We start from the raw sequence: 20,053 nt of genomic DNA, 5'->3' as shown, positions 1-20,053 counted from the left end.
GTTGTTCACGGCACATTGGAGCACTCCAACCCAGAGCTGTGTGCTCCATCCTCCCCCAGCAGCCTTCCACAGCACAGAGACTTGCTGAATTTATTTCAAATCACTCTGCAACTGTTCACCAGTGATAAAGGCAAACACATTTTCTGGCTTAATATGGTCTCTGAGAAATTCATTTGGATGGGGACCAGGGCCTGTTGCTTCACGCCACTCTCCAGCCTGTGTTTTTGTACAAATCCCAAAGTTACAAATCCAAACACGTACCGAAAGGAACTCACAGTATAAACTTGAATTTCACAACAGTGTGGGATGGATCTGCAGTATCACAGCCCTCCAAATATCAATATTGTTCTGACAAACAGTAAAATCCAACACTGACGTGATAAAGAGAATGGCCAAATGTAGCAACACATCTGCCTACAGCAGGGAAACAACTGGACAAAGGCTACTCTGAGTCACAATAAAGCAGGCAAACCCCCCAGAAAGGCCTGAATGAATTCACTGTCTTTCCATATTCCTGCATCCCAACACAAACCCCAAAGCACATAGGGCTCTCAAGCAAGGCTGGCTCTGGCCTGTGGGACAGAGCAGTGAAGCTGCTCCAGGCTGGAAAGAGAGATTTAAAGACTTTTTTTAAAAGAAAAGCTTCAGAAGGGCTGGAAGATGCGACGTAAAGCGGAAGAGAACATAATGAAGGGCTGGATTTAGCAAGGACACTGCGGCCGGACATTTCTGCTCCTGAAAAACAAAACCGTCCCCAAAACGCCAGTGATCACAAGGCTGTTACATAACCAAAACATCCGTCACAGCACCCATCACTGACACAAGAATCAAAGCTTCTGATTCACGAATACTGAGTTCACACACTTGAGAAGCTCCCAGGATCACACACAGGTGGATGGAGCTGCTGTACTGGCAAAGATCAGCCCTGCAGCGTCCAGCCTGGCTGCTGGAACAAAGCGTGCCTGCTCTTTACATTGGCCTTCCAGCACACAGGTTTTCCTGTAAAACCAGTAAATTGTCTGACACTGGCTTGGATTGGCTCAGTTCCACGTTGGCTCACGATTCCAACAGGCTGGGCCTCCGCAGCACATTTAAAAATGGTGCAAACACAAAAGCTTTCACTTCAAAAAGTTCATCAGGCTGGAGGAAGTCTCACCACTGGGGGCAAAGAGAAGAGATTGGACACGAGGGATGATGTAAGAATTCCTGACCTTAGCACAGGAAAACCAGGAGGAAGCATTGGGATCTGGAGACAATAGAATAATCAGCCCAATAATTAAGCTGATTAAGACCCTGCTGGCCACGCTTGTTTAGCAGAATCAAAACCAAAAATACTGACCCCACTACTGCTTCTGCCCTAGACAAAAGTGAATTACAGCTATTGCAGGCAAAGGGGGAACTGGAATGTGAGCTGAGGGCAGGGGACACTCAGGGACAATTGAAGCCCCCCTGCCTGGTCCCACCAGCCAAGCCCAGGGCAAGCTGAGGTTTGAACACCTGAAGCAAGAGAATAAATGAAAGATTTTGGGAGGCAGAGGCTGAGCCTGAGCTTTTTAACACCATGCAATTTCACCAGGCACAAACCCAGCAGCTCTTCCTGAGTAACAAGGGGAATATTTGCATTTTCTTTCAAGGGTGCTGGCTGGCAGCTCTGAATTTCAACTCCTGGGTGTTTTTAAGGCAGTGGCAGGTTTTGCATCAAAAGCTTTCCAGAAAGTTTCACATTTCAATGCAAATGTTGTTAATCCTCCACAGTGAGCCTGTAATCAAGACACTGATTCCACAGGCTACTGCAGCACCCAACAGTCCAGACAAGGTTTAAAGCACTCACCCACAGCACCCAAAACCTCCATGATGTTGCTTCCCAGCTCCAAGCCTGAGGTGGAATGCACCACAGACAGTGCCATCTGCTCCTGGCATCCACCCTTAGGGGACATCAACAGCCCCAAAACGGGTCAGGAACTGGTGAAACACCACATCCATGGTTACTGCCTTTGCAAAGCATTCCTTTCACAGGAGACACGGAGCACCACTGCACTTAGTCATCAGAGATGAATGTCCAGTGCCATAATTAGCTACAAAATATTCATCAGCTCTCCAACTTACTCACTTAGGAGAAAAAAAAAAAAAAAGGGGTGGACTGTGCACCTCCTTTTTTCTAAAAAAAAAACCTAAAGTGATGTGCATGTTTTATTCAGTTCCCTAAATTTTTTTGAAGGGTGTTTAATCTCTTCTTAGGAGGACTTAGGTCAGAACACAGAACTACAACCTCATTTTGTGAGATGGGTACCAGAAGCTCCAAAATTCAAATTCAGCATTGGAACAGATGACTTGACAGCAGGCAGCTGGAAGTGGAGGATGTCAGGAGCCAGGTCTGAGGCTAATTCCCAGCAGCCTTCCTTGTTCTTTGCCCCTGATCATTTAACAGATCGTTTTTCTTACCAGCACCTAAGAGGCAGAAGAGCAGCCCCAGGCCTTGACTGCAGACATCCCTGCTCAGACCTGGAGCATGAAGCAGGCTGAAGGGCAGGTCTGGAGCTGCTCTACAGAGCAGGAAGGCAGAGCAGAAGCAGGTTAATCTGCCCTGAAAAGGGGGCTGGGGGCCAGAGCCCCCTCCCTCAGAGATGCAAATACAGGTTATTCTGTACCAACCCCCCATGAGCTGCTGCTGCCCCACTCATCCCTGTCTGCTCAATACTCATGATGAAACCCAAATCCATCACTTCAGCCCAAGACAGGTTTGGAAGGATTCAAACATTTATGCTGACTGAGAGCTCTATCCTCAGATGCCTCCCTGCCCTCACCCTGCTTCCCACCAGAGCAGGACTGAGCATTTTCACTGCTCACCCCCCCGGGCAATACCTGGATGTTGGATGTGAGAGTTTCTCTGCCTTGCTGACACAGAAATCCCACCTGACAGAGCTGCAGGGGCAGCACACGTGCATTCCCCCCGCCAGCAGGGAGCAGGGGGTCAGGAGCAGATGGGACACGGGCTGAAGGGCTCCTGGACAGCACAGAGCACAAAGCAACACTCTGGGCCAGATCCTTGGCACAGGGGAGCTGCAACTGGGAACAGGGATGAGCTTTGCCAAGTGAATAATTCCTTCCCCATCCCACCCTTTTGGCAAAGCCAGCACCACCTTCCACTTCCAACAAAGGGCATTGGCAGCGCTCGGCCAGGGCGAGGACGTGACCCTTTGCTCACAAGCAGCAGATTTTCTGCTGTCCCCAGTCAGCCACCAGAGCCCAGAGCAGGGTCAGCTCAGGCTCTGCTGCAGGTCTCATCTGCCCAGGGACACCCCAGAGCCCTCCCCAAGCCCCTGTGCCCTGCACAGACACAGCCACTGCTGGCCAGGCCAGCAGGCAGAGTCCTCAGCTCGCTGGGTACAGCTGGGAGAGCTGCACACGCAGCACTTCCCTCCTCAGTCACCTGCATAAAGGCCATTAAAATGAACAGAATAATATAAATCTGCCATGGTTTCCCCTCAGCACAGAGGGAAAGCCAAACCACTGCTAACAGGGGTGGCTCAACAAGGTTTATATTGCCCTGGTAAATGCAGAGGCTGCAAGTTGCATCCAATTCTGAGCAGCTGCATGATCCCGTCCAGGGAACTAATTTGACACACAGCCACAGAATTACATTTATGTGTAAATCTCACTGATGCCATTATGACCAGCCAGACTTTTTTAAAAGTGAGACCTGCCCCACTGCAGACAGATGTGAATTTTTCACATTCTTTCTGTGATTTCCTCACCTAAACACGAGAGGAAGGAAAAGCAGATTCCTCTCCTGGGGCTTGTCCGGCTGCCTCAGGGGAAATGAGGGATTTGTTTACAGGCAGGAGGAAGCAGCTCTGAGGGTTCATCTGAGCAGAGGAAGCACAGGCAGCGCAGGCAGCCCAGCACTTGACCTCTGCTACCAATGCACTCGTGCCAAAGGCTTCTGCCCTTTCAGTGTCTGCTGCAAACAGCTCAAATAAAAGCACAGGGAATTATCCAGCCCTTCCAAAGAACCTTCTGCTGCAGAGCCTTTCCCTAAGCCATGGTACAACTGACCTGGGCAATTAACAGCAAAGCCTCTCCAGCCCAAGCAGCTGCAGAGGAAAATATCTATTTGGCAACCCTGAGACCCGGCAGGGAGGGAGGGGGAGGGAGAGAACGGACTGAGGGATGGATTCTCACGTTGCTTTTAGCATCTCTGAACACCTCCCTCTTCCCCAGATGATAATTTTCTCTCTGAGTTAGGGCTGGAGAGGCAGCTGAGCATCAGCCAGTGCAGGGGCACAACCCTCCCCCGGGCTTCCACGCCCGGCACACGCGGCTCCACACCCCCAGCACCACGCCAGGGCTTGTAGTTCCTTTTCAGAGTACAAAGAGTGGTTCATCCGAGCTTATCTCTTCTGCAGCCCCACTTCTCCCAGCACAGAATCATCCCCAAAGAATGTTTCAGTAATGCTGCGGTGCTGAATTTCAGAGGGACACTTAATCTTGCCCCAGTGGCTCTCCAGGGCCAACTTTCTGAGCATGAAATATTTAACTGTCCGTGGGCGTCCGATATGATAATAAAGTGACTGCTAACCAGCTGCTGAAATGAGCCTGTGAGGAGGAGAGCAGGAGCTATCAAATACACAAACCAGCCTAACTGCTGTCTTCCTTCCATCCCCGTGAACCCCTGGGCACTGCTCACACTCCCCAGCAGCAGGGACCCAGCAACACAACACTTCCAAGACACTGGGATAGTCAACAGGGAAGAGCTGGAAGGAGGAAACCAGGAGAAAGGTTGGTGAAGGGCGTTGTTATCAAGTCTTTCTCATTTTGGGGATGTGAAAACCTATCTGGCTTGCCTAAAAGAAACCAAGCCCTGCATTTGAGCAAAAAACTATGAAACTGCTTGCAATTCTGCTACTCCCCCACTCCAATGAACTTTATCTTTTGGCATTTAACACCTTGCAGACTCCCAGGTGAGCGTGTGCCCGTTAATGCCTTGTGAGCTAGCGGAAGCAAGGGAACCCACCCAGGACCCCTGAGGGCAGCATGGCAGAGGGGAGCTCCTGCTGCACACTCGTTCCTGGCGCAGAGGCTCTTTAGCAAGCTCAGCCTTACCTCGTCCCACTCCGAAGCGAAGGACGGGGACTTCTCCAGCCGCTTCTTGCCGGTGCTGCAGTTGGAGAGAGATTCGCTGCGGCTCCCCATGGCATCGTCCTCCGTCGGGGAGCAGGTCAGCAGGTCAGAGTCCGACTTGGACAAGCTGCGGCTGAGTTTGAGCTCGGCTTTGGGCTTGCTGCCCGGGTGGGCTCTGCCCACAGCTCTGTCCCCCTCTGGCTCGGCACCGCCGGGGTGCTGCGGCACGTGGGGCGTGACCGGGGCCGCGGGATCCGCCCGGCTGACGTGCTGCACCGTGGCGTACACCGCGGTCTGCGTGGGCTCCGGGGAGCTGCTGCGCGCTGGTCCCGACGAGGCTAGCTCGGCATCCTCCAGCTGCATAGCAGCGGGGTGGCTCGTGGCTTCCGTGTCCCCCTTCTCCTCGGAGGAAGCGAGCCTGAAAGGGTCCTCGCTGATTTCACAGATTGGAGAAGAGCCGTGGAGCAACCCTGAAAACTGCTCTGGCACCTGGATGTCCTGGCTCTCAGCAGAGTCCTGGCTGCGGCCGCCGCTGCTCCTCCTGTGGTCTTCAAGGGGATGAAAGCAGAGAGGAGGGGGAAATCAAAAACATGGAAGAAGCAGCAGCAAAATTCCAGCTCTCTCCCTCAGCAAGGGAGGGAGAGATCTAAAGAGAGAACAGTTCCGTATTGTTCCGCGTGCTCAACTTGTACCCAAAGTCATGGCATTTATGAAATTCCAAACACTGGCCCGATTTACGCAATCTGGCAGCTCTCCGTGTTTTTTATTCCTGTTAACACTAACTATCAGGCCTTGCTATATAAGGCCAAGAGAAGTGCTAACTATATCCTGCAGAGAGAGCAAGCGAGGTGGGAGCAGCAGAGACGGAGGCTCCTGGAACATCTGATCCGTTTCCATAAAGGCCAAAGCGTTATTTAGAGCCGCGCGCCCGGCTCTTGGCACGGGCTGCAGGGTGGGAAAACGCCTGGCCTGCAATCGACCTGCCAGTTCCAAAATCCGCTCCCAAAAAAACCCACTGCTTCCCTCCCTAGTGGCTTCCGAGTTTAACCTCTCCTCCCTGCTCAGGGGAGAGAAATAAACAGTTTACGCAAGGAAAAAAAGCCCGAGTAAAAAGTCTCTTTTGCAATGAGCTGAGCACAGAGTGGTCAGGGCTGGTGGAGCACTGGCTGCCCCAGAAACGTGACACTGGTTCCCAGCTACTCCTGCCCCAGCAACCTTAATATCAGGTACCAGGGTCCTGCATAAACCATGAAGAATTGACTGATGCCAAGTGCTGAGCGTGCACACACACACAAACAAACATGCACTCACCTTTGTCACAGCATTTCAACTGCAGAAGCAAAACTTTGTCAAGCAACAAGTCTAACTTTGGTTTCCTAGGATCTCAGCATTGCTTGTGAATTTTATCTGCTTCCATTTAGTGCTGAAGAAACTCTTCAGGCTGAGAACTAAAAACTGATGCTGCAAGGGAACAATACAGTGAAGCACTCTGATAATGAGGCTCTGAAGTGCAGGGAGGATGTTTGGATCTGAAGAGGAAATCGCTTGCTTTGCAGACAGCAGCTCTGGGAAGCCAAGGCAAAGGAACCCTCCTTTCCGTGAGCAAAACAGTGAGTTCTACTCCAACTAAAAGCAGCCTGTGAGCAGCAGCAGAGAGCCCAACTCAGCTCCCAGCACCTTTCCAGCCCCAAGCCTCACCAGGGGATTTTCAAACACCAGTACCCGCTGGGCTTTGTGGTCTGTCCTCACCACAACTGGGCAGGAAAGGGCTGGATTAATCATTTGCCTTTGTGTGGGGGTCCCAGGTACCCCGTGCCTGATGAGGATGGTGAGTCCCTCTCGCAGGCACAGGAAGGCCAGGAGCAGCCACAGCCCTCGCTGGGATCGAGTGATGTGAGGGATTATCTCATCCTGGATCCTATGAGTTACAGATTCCAGGACAGTGAAGTAGTTGTTGACTCTTGCACAGGCACATAAACCACCAGTTCTGGGACTGGAGCTGCCAAGGGGGAGGCAGGTCCCAGTGCTGGCTGAGAGGGACCAGGAGCAGCACCCCACATTACAAGGCCACACTAAACCCAGGTGCTTTGCATAAAGCTCTTACTCTCCATTTCTGGAGAGAAACCTCAGAGGACAAACCTCAGAGGAGATCAGATGTGCTGCATCCACAGGACAGACTGGTACTAATGCAAAGCCACAGAGAGGTGAGCAAGACAGCAGTGATGGGACAGTCACATAAACCTGTGGGGAAAGAAAAACTTCTGCAGTTTTTCTTCCCAACCTCTTCCCTTCCTTGGAAACCATTTCTACCATGCCCCAGCTGAACCTTTAGTGACATTTCTGCTGCAGGCAGAGAGGCAGCTGGCCAAAGTTTGTGCCACGTGCTGTAACACTTGAGTCCAGCCAGAACAAAGTGCTCCAAATCCAGCTCCAGCACCTCACAAAAGGGCTCCTGTTGGACAGGAATCCCAGCCACCCACTCATCTGTGAGCTAAGAGGGACTCTGAAACACAGGGCAGCTGCCAGGGAAGGAAGGGACGGAGCGAGGGCAACAGCACTTGCTCAGAAGTTGTGAGAAACATCTTGAAGGAGACATTTCAGAGCCTGCCCTGAAAGCTGCAGACAGAAGAACTAATGTAGAAAGGCATCTCAGTCTTTTTGTCACTGAGGTGCACACAGCAGGAGCCTGCAGGGCTCTCAGGAAAGGGTTTCTTTCAATCTCTCTGCAGCGTGTTCTGACCTTATTGCTGGCTCATTCCAGCTCTCTGGTGAGCAGCACAGTCACACCGTGCTGGCTGAACCAGTGTAACCACATAGAAAATCTCTACCAGGAGGAAGGGCAAAGGGAGGACTTCAAGCTGGACCTCCTATGGAAGCAGCACAGAACAACCTCAACAAGTATCAGTTTGTAGAAACTACCAGAAGGCACCAAGTCAGTCCTACCTGCAGCTGGTCACTGCTGACGACGCCTGGGTGTGACTCCTGAGAAGCCCAACAGGTCAAAATTCAAGTCTTTTCACCCTCCATGAGGTCTCTCTGGAGGCAGCAGGAGCTGAGAAGCCTCCTCCTGGCCACTCCACACACATTCCTCCTCTTTTGCCTTATTTCACACCCTGTTACAGGGCCTGAGTGCCCTGACTTCAGGCATGTGACTGCACACCAAAGTGGATGGGAGAGCATTTGGCTCAAACCACTTCTGACACTCTGCCCAAAACATGAGGCCAGCTTCTCCCAGAGCTCCAGCATGTGACAGCGAGCTGCTCTAACACACACAAAGGCCACCAAAGCCAGTGGATAATGCCACATTCATCTGCTGGCTGGACACAGGACAACTGGCAGCCAGAGGAACAAAGGCAGCTATCACAGATGAAAGGCACCATTAAACCCACATGCCTGAAATCCAGCCTTCCTGCTGCCCTGAAACGCCCTTCCAACAGCCACAGGAACCCAAGCCCTCCTCTCCTGACCAAAGGCTGCTCCAGAACTCATCCAGAAGGCCAGGCCCTCAGACTGAGGGCCAAGGAGCAGTTCAAAGCCATGCTTCAGCCTCTTCTGGGCCTTGGGATTGAGCTGCTGCCTTTGATGCTCCAGGACTCTTCTGACCCAGAGGTGGGAAAATTCTCCAACACCCCAAGCAAGGCTTTGGTCTCTCCCTCAACTCTTGTTAAATTCTGCCACTCCTTAAATTTATCTTCTCCCCCCACCATCAGCCACAGTGCTGACTTAATTTAAAGAATGGGAAACTCAGGAAAAATGAGGAAAAACTCAACTGCATCCTTGGATTTCTCTCACTGTAACAGTGGGAAGAGCTCCAGGCTTGTTACCAACACTTTCCATGGAGTGCAAACCATGAAGTCACAGCTTTGATCTTTCCAACTGTACATCAAAAGATGGGACTGTGCTCTGAATCCATAAAAGGATCCATAAAGATCTTCCTGCAACCTCTCCTGTCTTCAGGAGTTCAGGGGAAGAGATCTGCATCAAGAACAGGCAGCTGCCTTACTCTGAGGTTTGATTTTAAGCTGACACATAATTAGGACAGACCTCCACTCTTACCAGTCAGGCCTGCACAGCACAGCCAGGGGAAGGAGTGGAGCAGCTGGAATGACCAGCAATAGCTGCCCGCTGAGGAAAGCCTGAACGCCCTCAGTGGCTGATGCCCAAGGACTGTTCCTGGCCCAGACTGAAAGCACCAACCTGAAAAGCTCTCAAAACTTGCCTCTGGCAGTGAGGGGCTTTGGCAAGTGCTGGTGGGAACACAATGACCCCTTGTGCCACCCTGGAGCAGCCAGGAGAGCAGCAGGACCCCAGCAATGATAGCTATCATGCTGCAAGGAGGGGAAAAAAGCTGCAGGTCTGACAAAGCAGTGAATGAGGCATCACCTCAAGTCCTTGTTAGCCCTGACCATCCTCAGAGGGAGAGGGGATCCAGTGTGAGAACTCAAATTAAATCCACCCAAATTCCTGCACAGGACGTCTGAATAAAGCGGAAATCTTTTCCCTCCAAACAAATCTTTTGTTGTTATTGTTGAAGAAAAGCCAAAAAGCCAACAACAGCCAAACACAAGAGACAAGGTGTTCCCAGATGCTTTGTAAAGCTCAAAGGTCCTTCACGAGGAGCAGAAATTGCCTCAATATCAACCTGGGTACCCTGTGATCTCGGACAGTTCTAGTTCTTGCTCTACACATTTTTGTTTTCCTCCTCTGTTAGTTTCCATCTCAAATTAGCTCTAACTCAGAGCAGGATGTTGATTTTACAGCAGGATAGCAGAAACCTGCAGCGCCAGCTGGATGGAGAACACGGCTCACTGGAACACTCGTGTTGCTCATCTTCCCTGGCAGAGGCACAGCCTCCAGCCTCTCACCCTCTGCCTTTGCTTGCCCAGGCATGAGATTTGGGCTTTTCTGAGGTCACAGAGCAGATCCTTGCAATCTCTGAACCGTCCTACAGTGGAGCTGCCCTTCCTCTGTGTACACTCTGTACAGGAACGCTCAGAGCTCCCCTTGACAGAGAGATTACCAGGAAACACAACAATCACCCTCCAGCCCCCACCCAGCAGAGACTTTCATTGTTCCACTTGCCCTCTGCCCTCATGTCTTCCTGAAGCACATGCAAGCAAACAGCTCTGCTTTTTGGATGGTCACTCACCTTTTGTTTTCCTGTCCACTGCAACCGGCTTTTTAGTTTCTGCTGTAAGCAACAGCTCGTAGGGGTGTTCCTCTTCCTCAGCTCCACTTCCCCTGCTCTTCCCCCGGGCAGCAGAGGCCTAATGAAGAACAGCACAATGTGGTGCTCTGCAAAGCAATGCTTTGTCCCAGCATAAACCCCACAGCCTCTATGCCAGGGGTTAAGCAAAGAACTGGCAGAGGCAACACCTCCGCTGCGGAGCGTGAGCCAAAATGGAATACTCCCCTTCGGGTTTTTTTAACCCCCTCAAAACAACCCCACCCAAACCCCTTTAATTTTTAGTATTTCAGGCTGCTGATAGCTTTCCAGCACTGACCGACTGAGCAAGGGCTGCAGACAGCCTGGAGGGGGAAAAGAGCTGAGAGCGTTATTCCTGCTCATCCCATCTCAGACCCGCTGCTGCTACTGGAATTTGCACAGTCATTCACTTTTTAGCTGCCGGCCCTATTAGGACAGGGCTGAAAAGAACAAAAGCCCAAATCCATGCCACCCTCTCAGGCATCTCAGATCTGCATTTCTGACCTCAGGATGTATGGCATATTCAGAGCTAAAGAGTCCTCAGGCAGCACTGTATGAACTCAGTTTAACTTCAGGATGTGCAGCAGTGATTGTGCTCATTTAAATCCCCCAAAGCCTCTACTTAGAGCTGGTTTGTAACCCTGGCAGACTCTTCCCAAGCTGTTCTGGAAAGCCACCAGCCATGTGCAGGGATGAGGTTTTGGTGCAGGATCCAGACAAGTCGTGCTGCACTGGCACGTGCTGGGCTGCACCGATGCCAAGGATGCGCTGGGTACCCTCGTGTGCCATCCCAGTGCTGAAGGGGCTAAACTGGCCACCAGGGCACCCTGCCAGCACAGCCAGCTGCCTTTCAGCACCATCTCCTGGCCAGACCCTGGCAAATTGATGCAATTCTGTCCCAAGAGCTCAACATGACCCAGGAATGCACCCTAAGAGGCTCCAAGAGAGCTGGGGAAGGGCATGGAGTGAGAGAAAATTGTGAATGCCCTGGAAGTGTTCAAGGCCAGGTTGGATGGGGCTTGGAGGAACCTGGTTGAGTGGAAGGTGTCCCAGCCCATGACAAGGGCTTGGGACTAGATCATCTTTAAGGCTCCTTCCAGCCCAAACCACTCTGTGACCCCGTGTGTGACTCTCCCCAACCACAGTGGGACAAAGCCAAGGCAGAAAGCAAACAATCCCTACCTGCTGCCAGGACAGGGAACAGCAGGTCTGAACAAAACGTGCCCCCGGGGAGGGCTCCTACTGCTCAGACCCCTGGACTGCCTCTGCCTCAGCAGCAGAGCACAGCTCCTGCTTCTCCCAGAGTGAAAGCACCAGAGCTGCTCCAAGGGCAAACTGGTGCCTACCTGACTGCAACCCAGCCAGGAGCTCTGGAAGCTTAAAGGAGTCTTGGAGAGGCACCCAAGAGTCAGCAGCACAGAGGATTCTGACATCCATGTGCTGTTCTGCACGAACCCACCTGGCTTTTAATGTGACTTTCCCAAAAGGAGGAAATGGGCCATGTCTGGCATGGGAAATATTTATTTATTCTATCTGCTTTGAGCAGGAGCTGCCAGGCAGGCATGCTCCTTGCCAGGTGAAGGAGCTCATAATGAGCAAATTAGGGAAAAATTCTGACCAGATGGTGGCACAAAACCGTCAGACCAGAACAGCAGGTAAGAGGTTCTTGACAGTGATCTTGGAAAAATCCTGCCCAGCAGCAGCCTGTTAGCACAGCAGCAGCCTGGACCTTCAGCCAGGCTCTGTGCTCTCCTGACTTTCCTGTGGATGATGATTCCTGTGCTGTCCTCTTTAAATGCACCAAAGGCAGAAGCTCTCCAGCAGCACACAGTTCCCAGCTTCTACTCTGAACTTCCACAGGCCTGGTGACACTTGATTTTCTCCATCTTTCATCCTTCCAAGCTCTGAACAGCGTTCCAGGTTCAAATTCACTCAAAATGAAGACCATTGCTGCAGAACCCTGCTTGCTCTGTGGGCTTTGTGACCAGGAGCAGCACCCTCAAGTAAAGCTTTCTTCCAATTCAGCTTTTAGTTCTTCGGCTGTGTTGTTTGCAGGTATAAATGTTCATTGCTAGCAAAGCCCAAAAATAAGATGCTGTGAATAATGAGGATGCTCTTTAAGGTGTACTTAATCCACAGCAGAAGACTTTGAAAGACTTTTTAAAGGGTAACTCATCTCTTCCTCTCTTCTCCCTCCCCAGAGCTGCAGACCAAACTCCTGGAGCCAACGCGGCGCCTTGTCCTTGATCTGCACTTCCCTTCTGGACACAAGCAGTAAACAACTGGAACTGAAGTTTAATTTGACAGTGCAGCCTCTTACTCAGCTCCAAACCCAGAAGGTTTCTGCAGATAGTGAAAGGCACCACTCAAGCACCTCCAAACAATCAGCTCCTTCGCCTGTTTGTACCAATGCTTTTCCGTGATGAAAGTGAAGTTTCTTGTTTACGCTCATCTGTTTTGACTGATAGCCCCAGCTTGGCAAGGAATAAAAAGACTACTTTGGAAAACTAGAGTTTGGCCCAACCCCAGAATATTCAAAGACTGAGTGTCCTGGCTCCAGTGGGAGAGTAGGGCTAGAGGGTGGCAGACTGGGATGCTGCAGCAGAATGTTTACAGCATTCCTGGAGCGTGTGCACACCTGCCTGGCCCAGGGAGAGGTGATAAAAGATGGGCAAGAGTCAGAAAAGCAAGAGCAGGCCAGGAGGAACAAGCAAAGTAAAAGGATCAGCCCCAAACTCCTCATCAGTGTGTCCAAAAGGTCATTTCCATGCAGCCACACGCTGCCTGTAAGTTTTGTCACTGAAGTTGGTCACAAATCAAGGTCTCCCCAGCGAGTCACTCTGCCATTTGCCAGCAAGATTCCCTTTAATGGACTGTGCTTCCAAAGCCATTAAAGGCAGGACAACACAGCAGGTGTTTGGTAATTAAACATGGCAAGAAAGCTCAGCAGGAACGGTCAGGGCACGTTTCCCTCCCGCGTGTTTATTGTCATAAACAAGTTCTGCTTCCCAACTACTCCGTGACCTGATGCCCAGCTCTCCTCTGCCAGAGCCAGGCACAGGACTGGTTACCACCCCCTGCATTTGATCAGTCCACAATGTCACATCCCAGTTTCCCTGTTCACACCCAGCTCGGAGTTTGCTCCCTCTCTGCAGTCAGTTCTACTGCAGCAGGCCGTGTTCACCTGTGCCTCATGTGGGTTTGACACTCTCCAGAAAACAGAGCTCATTTATGCCCTGCACAACTCCAGCAGATCAGCACACTCAAAGAAAGCACCTGCAGAAGCAGAGCAGCAGAGCCTGCTCTGACAGCAGAGGTGGCACACGCTCCACGAGCTTCACACACAACCCACTGCCTTCGGGAGAGCACAGAAACCCACAGGATCTGGATTTGCTTTGAAGGTTTTCCTGGGTGTCAGCAGAAGCTGCCAAGGCACACTTGTGGTTTCCCACAGCCGTGTCTCCTGAGGAGTCTTTACATCACAGCAGGTGAGCAAGATGAGCAACAGGAAGCCCCAGCAGCAACAACATGAAACGGGAGAGCTTGAGTTCCATCAGAACACAGCTCGCATGCACTGACCCCTGCAGAAGGCAGCTTTAACATGTGCTGGGCCAGATCCTCAGCTGAATTCAAGCCCCTGATCCCTGATGTCAGTGGGACCCACAAGCCCGTGCAGCTCCTGCACAGCTGGGAGCTCAGAGGAAGCAGGAACTCACAGCCCCTCTGTGCTTCAGTCCAACTGAAGATGCCTGTGGTGGGATCAGTACTAGAGGGCAACGGTCCACATCGCAACGTGGGTCAGAAAAATCTCTTCCTAGGGGAATTCTCAGCCAAGAATAGGAAAGTAAGGCTGAAGGTCAACTCTGAGGTGCCCTGGAAGAACCGGACAAAGGAAGTTCCCATGGTAAGGGACAGCAGCAATGCTGAGGGAGGGAATACTTCACATTCACAGCCCAACGAGCACAGGAGGTAACAGCACCCTTGGCTCCTCCCAAACTATTCAAACTGACGTTTAAACCACTCTCCCATGAAACACCCAGAGCAAGCCCCGTGTACCTCACAGGGAGCACTGTGGCCTGTCTTCTTCTCCACATTCTGCTCCTCCTCTTCATCAGGCGGGGGCTTGGCTGGCGGGGGAGGACGTTCTCTCTGCAGGTGGGACAGACACTGTCAGCTCATCCCTTCTGCCCCCCCAGCTCTATGTCCCCACTGCTGTGGATGCAGCAAGACCTCTTCAAATGAATCTGGATGGAGGAGAAGTTCAGCCCTCACAGCACAGATCTGGGCAATGGCTGCTGCCTTTGCTCCTCCTCTTCCTCAGGACACCGATCTGGTCCCACTGGTCTCACTCAGACCCAAACCTGCATCTCCACAGCATTACACAGGGCAGTGAGCAACGAGCTGATCAGAAGAAAGGGTTTGTGGCTTAGTGAAACTGATGCCAGAGGCACCTTTTATAGTGGAAAACTCTAGGGATCAAGAAACTAAGCTGTACTGCTCTCCTCTGATATCCCAGGATTGCAACTGGGCAGCTGGAGCTGCCGCCTGGTCCCGAGCACATCCCGGGGCCATCTCCTGCCCAGCCACAGCTCCACCTAATGGCAAAGGGAGCAGCAGAGCTGCACTGCCCAAACTCCAGCCAGCTACTGGAGCATGTCCCTCTCCCTGCTCTCTTTTCACTGCAGTTCAGCTCTCCTCTTTCCTTACTTGTGACAAGACTGAGCTCATTTCACACCAGACACCATCAGCACAGGACAATGACAAGGTCTGATCAGTAACAGGACTGCCTGGTACTGCACACCTGAGAGATCTGCCCAAAATGTCCACCATGCAAAGCTTATTTCTCATTTCTATTCGCTTGCTCTCAGCACAAACCAAAGGCTGCACCTCTTTGCACAGAGGGGAACCATGGTTACTGTGCCCCCAGCAGTTTAATTGTTCACTGCTGCTCTGCCTTTTGTCCAAAAACGCCTCCACAGAGCAGGCTTTGGAAAACCAACCAGAACACAGAGCCTGAAGCTGACCCAGCACTGCAGGGCCCTGTCCCATCTGCCCCACAGCAGCCTTCCTGCTGATTGCTACCAGGGCAGCAGATGCAGCCGACAGAAGGTGAGGAAGACTTCTCTGGGGACAGTTCCAGGAGCTCTGTGCTGCTTTGCAAAGCCTGGAGTACCCTCTACAGAGCTCTGCAAGTAATACACAAAAAAAAACCCCTTCCACTGCCAACTAGTTTCCAACAGGTTATTACAGATAATTTCCTGATAGCTTCAGCTTTGCTAAAGCAGTGAGCCATGAGAAGATGCTCCACACAAGTCTCCAGAACTTTTTTCAGGACAAGAAGTCAGCCCTTCTGACAGCCCAAGATTCACTGGCACCAGAGCACTGCCAGAAAACAGAAGGATGCAACACAAGGTGAAACCAAGAAGTGGCTGCTTTTAGGCAATGCCAGTGAACAGGCCAGGGAAGGAGAGACACCTGCCTGCTCTCATCAACGTCAGGGAAGGATTTAAAGATTCCCTCAAGCTTGGGCAGCCTGCTGCAAAACCCAACCCTGCAGGTCAGCCCCCTGTGCCTCCAGGGCAAGCAGGGCTGAGCTACGTACAGGCCTGACTGCAGCTGCTTTGAGGCCACCGGGTTCAGCTTCCTTATTCCCAGAGTCCCGGTCGGACGACCTCCCGCTGGCCAGGCTGTCCAGGGAGTGGCAGGAGGTGGCGTTGTACAAAGCCTCATACGGGCTCTCCTCTTCGGGGTTCGCATCAAAATCGATGATCAGCTCTGTGACAGCTTTGTCCACATCACCTGCGAGGGCAAGAGAGAGATGGGATTGTCCCTGGATCTCCTGACCTCGGTGCTGGCAGGGAGAGGAGTGCTGCTGATGCCCACCCTGAGATGTCCGGCCCGAGGGATCGGTGGCTGGAGCCAGCGGGGCTGGAGCAGATTTCTCCACAGCTTTGGCACTTTTCTTCCCAACGGTGTAATCTGCAAGGGGGTTGGGGGACAGGGTCAGCTCACGTCAATCTGGCTTTCTGGCCCCTTCAGCACATGGCACTTCCTCCCTCGTGGGTGGAAGGCCAACTGTCAGCTTATTAGGCATCCAAAGAAAAAATAACATTATTAAAACTTGCAGCTCAGATCCCAAAATAGAAGCAGGCAGCCTCTTTAATCACAGGCACAAGGGGAGGGATGGTCCTTTGAACTCTCAGCCTTTAATCAGAAAGCTGCAAAGCTGCTGCACGGACACAGAGTCACAGAGCAAATTCGTGTTGTAGACACAAACTCCATCACTGAGCAGAGTCATAACAAGAGAAACCAATTCCAGCTGCAGCCCCCAACCACAGGCAAAGCCAGAAACATTCAGCTGATGTAACATCCACCAGCAGCTCCCTCCTGGGGAAAACTAACAGCCTTTATCTGCAACACCTTCAGTTTTAAAGCCCATCTTTGTCTTCAGTTTCAGAATAAAGCTCACACATTCCAGCCTCACAGGCACAGCTTAGTTAAAAGTCTGAGAAGTGCTTTGAACCTGCAAAGCTCCCAAATGCTCAGCATGAATAACACACCCCAGCTCCAAATGCTTCTGATCCTCCCCACAGCTGAGAGGAAATGCAGACAGCGTAATTACAAGGTATGGATTTAGCCAAGATGTCACATTTCATTCCCGAATTTGGACAGACACAATGGACCAAGCTCCTTTATAAAACACAAGTAATCAAGGCCTTTTCTGTAAATCTCATCTGCAAATTCCATGCCCAAGCCTCACAACGAGGCGAGGAGCAGGATGTGAGATCTGCGGACGGCGATTTGCCCACACAGACACGTAAAGGGGAGTTACACCAGAACCATTTCTAAAGCTGTTACTTTGCATTCTGCAAGCAGATCTAGGCTATCCTTAATTTTAATTAACTTCTAAAGTGAGCTAAACAAAGCTCAATTAAGCCCATTTAAACTGTAAAAGTCACGCCACACTCTCTCAGCAAAGGGCTAATCCTCCTAAATCCCCCCAAGTCCTCCTCCAAACATTTGCTCTGGGGAAGCTCACCCCAGCGTTTCAGCACCAGTTCTTCCAACACAGCCTGAAACTGCTTTGATTTCAGCACTCTCCAGGTCCAGAGAAGCACATCCTGTACCTGCCCCAGCAGAATCAGCACCCCCAGCTTTCCCCTCCTCCCCAGAGGCAGAGCTGCATCACCCACCTTCAATGAGAGCTGCTATGTGCTGGCTTTTCTGGGAAGGAAGCTCCTTCACAATGTCCAGAGCAGTCAGGCCTCTGTTATCCTTTATGTTCACATCAATACCTGTGGCCACAGGGGTACAGAGGGCAAAAGCAAGAATATTGTCTAACTCTGTGCATCCGTGTATTTCATCAAGTCACATTTGTGATCAGCACTGGGGGGAGCTAAAAGGCACTCTAGAGACAAATCTAAAGCCAAACTCCAAGAGCCAACCTCTCCTACATCCTGCTCCAAGGAGCTCTGACAGCTGGATGGAGAAACCTGCTGCACTGGAAAGGGATTTCCTCAAGCTCTGGGTGAAGGGATCACCACATTAGTGCTTCAAAGGGGGAACATTCTCTCACCTGCAGCCAGCAATATTTGTACCACATCTGTCTTGCCAAACAAAGCAGCTTCGTGCAAAGCACTGCCTTTCTCAGTCTGCAAATTAAATGGAAACATAGCATGAAGCCAGACAGCAGGGAATGGTGAGGGAGGCATGGCTCAGAGGGTTACAGAAGCAATAAATACACAGCGCTGTACACGAGGTGTGGGCAGCACTACCTACAGTAGGACTGAGGACAGACTGTCAATGTTATTACAATGCTGAGGATGTGGGATGGAAAAATGGGGATGATTCCACCAGAGAGACCAAGAAAGGGCCTTCTACAGCTTGGCAAGAGGTCGTGTCCTGACAAGGAAAAACAAGACCCACACACAAGCCATTGCTGTGAAAACAGCACATTCACAAGTGGCTTGATAGGAAGAGACACGTTTGCCTATCAAGAGCTCACAGCACTGCAGGGCAGAGCAGCTTTGGCCACGGGCTGTTTCTCCCCTCACTCAGTGTCTGGGGCTTTGCCCGGCCCCTGCGCAGGCGTGAGGCATGCACAGCACCCCAGTCCCCCCGGGCAGCCTCCCCCAGCAGCCCAGAGCTGCAGGCAGCCCAGCAGAACACAAAGCTCTCCTCAGCTTCTGCCAGCAGGCTCGGTGGAGCTCTCCAATCCCCAGCCACCCACCCAGCCCCACTCAGACACACCAGATACCTGGTAGTTGCTGTCCATGCCAGCATCTAGGAGGACGTGGACCACTGCTTTGTGCCCGTTCCTGGCTGCCAGGTGCAGCGGGGTGTGTTTCTTAGTGTTGCAGCTCAGCAGGTTGGGGTGGGCGTTCAGGAGCATCTTGACCACTTCCAGCCTCCCGTAGAGCGCGGCCAGGTCCAGCGGGGTCTCGAACTTGTTGTTGCGCATGGTGGGGTCGGTGAGCTCCTCCAGCAGCACCTTCACCACCTCGGTGTGGCCGTGCTGGGCCGCGCAGTGCAGCGCCGTCTCGTTGTCGTTGTTCTGGGGGGCACAAGGGGCAGGGTGTCAGAGCCGGGGCAGCGCCCCGCGCCTCGCTCCGACGTTTAAATCCAAAAACGAGACAGAAAAAAAGCAGTGGGGAAGCAGAGAGCCCAGTCTGAACCAGCCTGAGCAATGTTTCACCATCTCCCTGGGTGTTTGGTATCCCCTCACAAGCTCATTGATCCCCACAGCTTCAGGGATGTCCAGAACAGCACTTCAGCTGTGGGCAAGAGGGACTACAGATGGACCAGCCTCCTTTCCAGGCACCAGGGGCAGAATCCAGGGGCCATGCTAAAGTCTAAGGGATGTTCAGCTGCATCCAGGTTCCCATTAATGCTGCTGGCACCTGGGAAAGGCAGTTTGGTGTCTTGGCAGCATCCCATGGTTCAGGGTGCCACAAAATTAAAAGGCAGGCAATCTGTTGTGTGAATTTTATTTGCTGGAGCTTCATCATCATCATCATTTTAGATTTAAACTTCAATTGTTTCATATCCTACTTATCCTGGTTATAACAGTCATTCCACCTCTGCAATTCTGGCTGTTTAGAGACAGGGTGCACCCAGCCCCATGCAGTTTGTGAACCAGAGAGCCGTGCAATTCCACCCCTGCAGGAACGAGCCAGGGCTCAGGTCAGCTGAGGGAAGCAATGTCTCAGCGACAAGGGAGCAGCCCCAGCTGGAAGCCAGACCCAAAGCAGAGCGTGCAGCAGCAGCCAGGCTAAGAACCAGCAATGCAAAGCCCAAAGATGAGCAATCCAACACCCCACATGTGTAGGTGCAAAATAGGAACATGACAAGATCTAACAGAGTGTTTTCTCAAATTAAGTTCCTCTAAGTTTCTCGTTTTACTACTGTGTGTCATCCACAAAGGGATTCTGATTTAAGCACTTTAGAAACAACTATCTGACAATATAACCCCCAAAAAAGTTTAACACAAACAGTTACACACTTCAAGTGAAAGAACCATGGTTGAATTTGTCATTTTAACAACATTTCCAATAAAACCAACAGAATGTTCTTGTCCTGCTGGAGGCAGCAGCACCACTGCAGCAGGGAATTTGATCCCAGTCTGCTGTGAGAGCGCACGCACGCCTCGGGACCCCGCTCAGGATTCTGCACCGTGTCACAAACTGGTGAGGCTGCACGAGCACTCGCACCCTGCTGAGGTGTTCC

At 51.7% G+C, this 20,053-nt stretch overlaps 1 protein-coding gene across 8 annotated transcripts in view; it reads right to left on the bottom strand.

Moving 5' to 3' along the window:
* ANKS1A (ankyrin repeat and sterile alpha motif domain containing 1A) overlaps window positions 1–20,053 on the bottom strand; it is a 73,211-nt gene that overhangs the window by 31,127 nt on the left and 22,031 nt on the right. For 5 of the 8 annotated variants that reach the window (XM_038162585.1, XM_038162586.1, XM_038162588.1 and 2 more), the window contains 8 exons: window positions 18,585–18,881; window positions 17,904–17,979; window positions 17,521–17,622; window positions 16,211–16,306; window positions 15,930–16,126; window positions 14,384–14,476; window positions 10,271–10,388; window positions 5,104–5,669 (listed from right to left, as the gene is read on the bottom strand). In XM_038162585.1, coding sequence (XP_038018513.1) covers window positions 5,104–5,669; window positions 10,271–10,388; window positions 14,384–14,476; window positions 15,930–16,126; window positions 16,211–16,306; window positions 17,521–17,622; window positions 17,904–17,979; window positions 18,585–18,881 — 1,545 coding nt within the window. Of the gene's footprint in view, window positions 1–5,103; window positions 5,670–6,432; window positions 8,038–8,064; window positions 10,215–10,270; window positions 10,389–14,383; window positions 14,477–15,929; window positions 16,127–16,210; window positions 16,307–17,520; window positions 17,623–17,903; window positions 17,980–18,584; window positions 18,882–20,053 lie in introns of those variants that run through there. The other 3 variants (XM_038162590.1, XM_038162593.1, XM_038162592.1) reach the window with 3 other exon arrangements.

Source organism: Motacilla alba, chromosome 26 (assembly GCF_015832195.1).
Source record: "Motacilla alba alba isolate MOTALB_02 chromosome 26, Motacilla_alba_V1.0_pri, whole genome shotgun sequence".
Lineage (NCBI taxonomy): Eukaryota > Metazoa > Chordata > Aves > Passeriformes > Motacillidae > Motacilla > Motacilla alba.
This window is presented reverse-complemented; position numbering and strand designations above follow the sequence as displayed.